The sequence below is a fragment of the Thunnus thynnus genome, chromosome 21, assembly GCF_963924715.1.
Source record: "Thunnus thynnus chromosome 21, fThuThy2.1, whole genome shotgun sequence".
Lineage (NCBI taxonomy): Eukaryota > Metazoa > Chordata > Actinopteri > Scombriformes > Scombridae > Thunnus > Thunnus thynnus.
This window is the reverse complement of record NC_089537.1, coordinates 180,001-183,738: the sequence shown is the minus strand read 5'-3', so window position 1 is coordinate 183,738 and position 3,738 is coordinate 180,001. Positions and strand designations below refer to the sequence as shown.

The window sequence follows — 3,738 nt, the reverse complement described above, 5'->3', positions numbered from 1 at the left end:
ATGAGCAGCATGTTAAAGTAAAAACTGTTAAAATAACTTAAACTGCAGTAAAGTGAGCTGACAGTCGGCCGTCCTGCAGCTCAGATAACTAAGTGAAGACACTTACTGCTGACGCTCTGATTGGCTGACACCATCTATTTCCTCCTAATGGACTCACAGCAGCAGCTAGCGCTAGCCTGTGCACCCCACTCTGTCCTCCCTGGGGAACTAAAACCATTAGACCAAGGTCCCCCTCCCCCAACCCCCACAATACACTGATCAATACACTGGAAGAAGCTGACTTCCTCTCTCTCTCTCTCTCTCTCTCTCTCACACACACACACACACACAAATACAAACCAACAAACACAATACTGGGGGTGTGAAGCACAGGTAAGGACCTCTATCACCTGGACGCCATGCTCGCCATCGGCCCTACAGCACTCGAACAAAAGCAGAGAACACGTGTTAAATTCACTATATTAGTGCCGTGTGGCAGCTACAATGATGTATATTATTAAACTTAGTTAATAACACGTCTATTTTATTTAGCAAAGAGTGTCATGCAGGACTGGCACGTAACAAAAAGAAAGTAACAAGAAAACAGATTAAATGAATGAACCCGCCACCAAACAGACACATAACGTCAGCCTGGCTGATTACTGCACAACACCCACACAGGAGGCTCCACACGTGGAGGAGGACCCAGAGTATATCAAACAGATGGTAAAACACTTCAAAACTCAAAGGGACACCTACCAGAGTGCTGCACCGAACAGGCACAGCTGATATACTGAATCCATAGACTGTACATAAAGATGGACGACGCATCTCCACTTCTTGAGTCATGGATGATAAAGAGAACTGGATACAGTGTCAGCGTTGGAGTTAGCTTCGTTAGCTTCGTTAGCTTCGTTAGCTTCGTTAGCTATTTTTCTTTTCAAGCATCTAAATCTGCCTCTAATAATAATATTCATGCAGGTCGTATCAACTTTAACTGAAGTATCATGAATAGAGAGATGATCACACACTGCAATAAATTCACTATTGTTAACTGACTATTATGACAAACGTTAACTTCACACATTCACAGCTGATTCACGCCTCTGGCTGATGATTGGTCCACTGAATCAGTCCAGAGAGACACATCAGCCTCGTTCACTGAGAAATACTGGCGACTCCCTTCAAGGAGACGAGTTAAAGTCTGTCCAGAAAGTCGCTAGATAAGTTGCTAGCTGCTTTTTTGAGAAAAAGTTGCTAAAGAGGTCTGAAAAGTTGCTACATCTAGCGACAAAGTCGCTAAATTGGCAACACTGGTTTAATCACTCAGAAACAGTCTCTGATTGGCTGATAGGATCCATGTCTGTCTCTGCAGGATGTTGTCGTCTCCACCCGCCACCTCCTCCACCACGTATCCATCCCATCACACCTCTGACCCCCAACACGTTGCCATGGAGACCTTCTGGAAAGAAGTGCAGAGCATCGAGGAGGAGGAGGGGGAGGAAGAGGAGGAGGAAGAAGAGAGAAAGAGTATGGACGGTAAGACAAACTGACAGCAGAGTGAGACGTCGTCTTTCCCTCTGACTTCCACCTCTCTGTTTAACTGCAGAGGTGGAGCTGGAGGAGGCGTGGCTAACGGAGGCGGGGTTATCCTCCCTGGTGACGGGCTCGTCATCAGAGGAGCCGTCGCCACCGGCCGAGGCGCTGCTGTCAACGTTGACACAGCAACAGGTCGCCACGGTGAGGAGGAGACTGGACAACTACAACGAGACGCTGAAGAGGAGAAACAGGCAGCCAATCAGAGACGTCCGTGACATCTTCACTGTGGTGGGAAACACAAACACACGCACACACACATGTATATATATATATATACAGTATACAGTATATATATATATATATATATATATATATATATATATAGTATCTACGGGTATATACTGTATACTTGTAGTTTAATGAGAAGAACAAGAAGAAGTACTTTATTGATCACCGTGGGACCAGCTCCAGTGCCGCGGTCAGGGGAGTATTAACTCTAACATACATGACGTTGATGGTGGGAGGAAACGAGCAGACATGGGGAGAACACGACCTTCTTGCTGTGAGGCAACAGTGCCATGCACTGAGCCACCATGATGTGTAACCTTAAGAAAAAACACTTTTTACAGAGAAGGTTGTAATATAAAGATGATGTCATGGTGTCTGTGCAGCGGGGTCAGACATTAACAGGGTCTCAGGGTCTTGTAACTCGGATGATGGGCTTTTAAATGTAAAATAAACAATTAAACAAAGACTTCATATGCTTTGCAAAGCGTCCATACCTGCCCGCCCTCCACCCAGCTGAGTCCCCATCAGCTGGAAATGAAAGTGGGTTAGTCTGTCCTGAGCCTAAAATATGGCGTTTAATTAGTCTCAAAACCCGCACACATGAAAACCAAGCGTGTGCACGTGCACAAATGTGGTCCCACGAGCACGGAGCTGTGATACTCACAACGGCTCAACACTCGCTCGCTTGTCAAGTTGAGTTTTGAGACTTTGGAGGCGGGATGGAATAGACGGTCCGCTCCTTTGATTGGTCACTTTGAATACTGACCGTGACCTTTGATTGGTTGTTTGGTTTGATCACTGAGAGGAAGACAGACAGCTGGCTGAGAGAACAAAGGGAAACATTAATAATAATATTTAGCGACATCGAAGCAAAAACCTGTTTCAACCCACTGTCAGATTTATAAAACCTTTACTTTGCTTATAAAAACAGAAACAAGGTTTCATTGATATTTCTCCATTCAAACCACAGTAGACCAGTGCTGTGTTCCAGTTACTATTCCAGTTACTATTCCAGTTACTCAGGACTTCATTTAACATTATTCCTTTTATGCACATCAGTCATTTCTTTGAACAGCGTTTTTTCTCTCACATTCAAATATTCCACAGCGTGAATTCATCCTCAAACCGTTTACATTCTTCTGTCATAACTCTGAGACTCTGATCACATCGATCAATCACCTGCTGGTTATCAGAGCGGATCAATCACCTGCTGGTCATCAGAGCGGATCAATCACCTGCTGGTCATCAGAGCGGATCAATCACCTGAAATGTTTGTTGCACATAATCTGTAATCTCAGTTTAATTTAAACAATCAATATGAAGCTTTAGACACATAAGATCAATGAATAATTATCTCCATGACTCGTGATGTGATTGATTACTAATGAATCATCATTTCTATAATATTGATTATATGTTATACTGTGATGAAACATCGATGCTGGTGTTAATACTCACATTGACACTAAATGTATGAAAATTAGCATTTCATGAGTTGAAAACATAGATTGTAAAAATAATGTAATAATATATAAAAATTATATTGGACGTTGCCGCCATGACGTCACCCGTTGGTTTGTGGACCTCGAGTTTGCATTTTGACCGTCGCCATCTTGGAATTTTGGAGCCAGAAGTGACCATATTTGGACAAGAAGGTGGAGCTGACCCTAATGCTAGCTGCTAGCTTGGTTAGCACTGTGCCTTTACAGTCTATGGTTAACTGTGATAATGCTAATGCTAATGCTAATTTCCACTAGAGAAAAACAGGCTTAAAACAATTAAAACAAAATGAAAACATCCGATTCCTTCAAGGATCTTTTAGTTCAACCAAACGCTGAACACGACTGTTTTAAGTGACCAAAATGTTACAAATAACTGTCATGAACACAGATGGCGACGGCTAAACTCTGTGAATCTGGGGTTACGCCATGG

At 43.2% G+C, this 3,738-nt stretch overlaps 1 protein-coding gene across 1 annotated transcript in view; it reads left to right on the top strand.

Moving 5' to 3' along the window:
* The first annotated feature begins 258 nt into the window (after positions 1-258).
* Positions 259-3,738, top strand: part of arhgap28 (Rho GTPase activating protein 28) — a 17,628-nt gene continuing 14,148 nt past the window's right edge. Inside the window, exons 1-2 of the mRNA XM_067578527.1 lie at positions 259-1,518; positions 1,589-1,806. Coding sequence (XP_067434628.1) covers positions 1,356-1,518; positions 1,589-1,806 — 381 coding nt within the window. The 5' untranslated portion in view covers positions 259-1,355. The remainder of the gene's footprint in view (positions 1,519-1,588; positions 1,807-3,738) is intronic.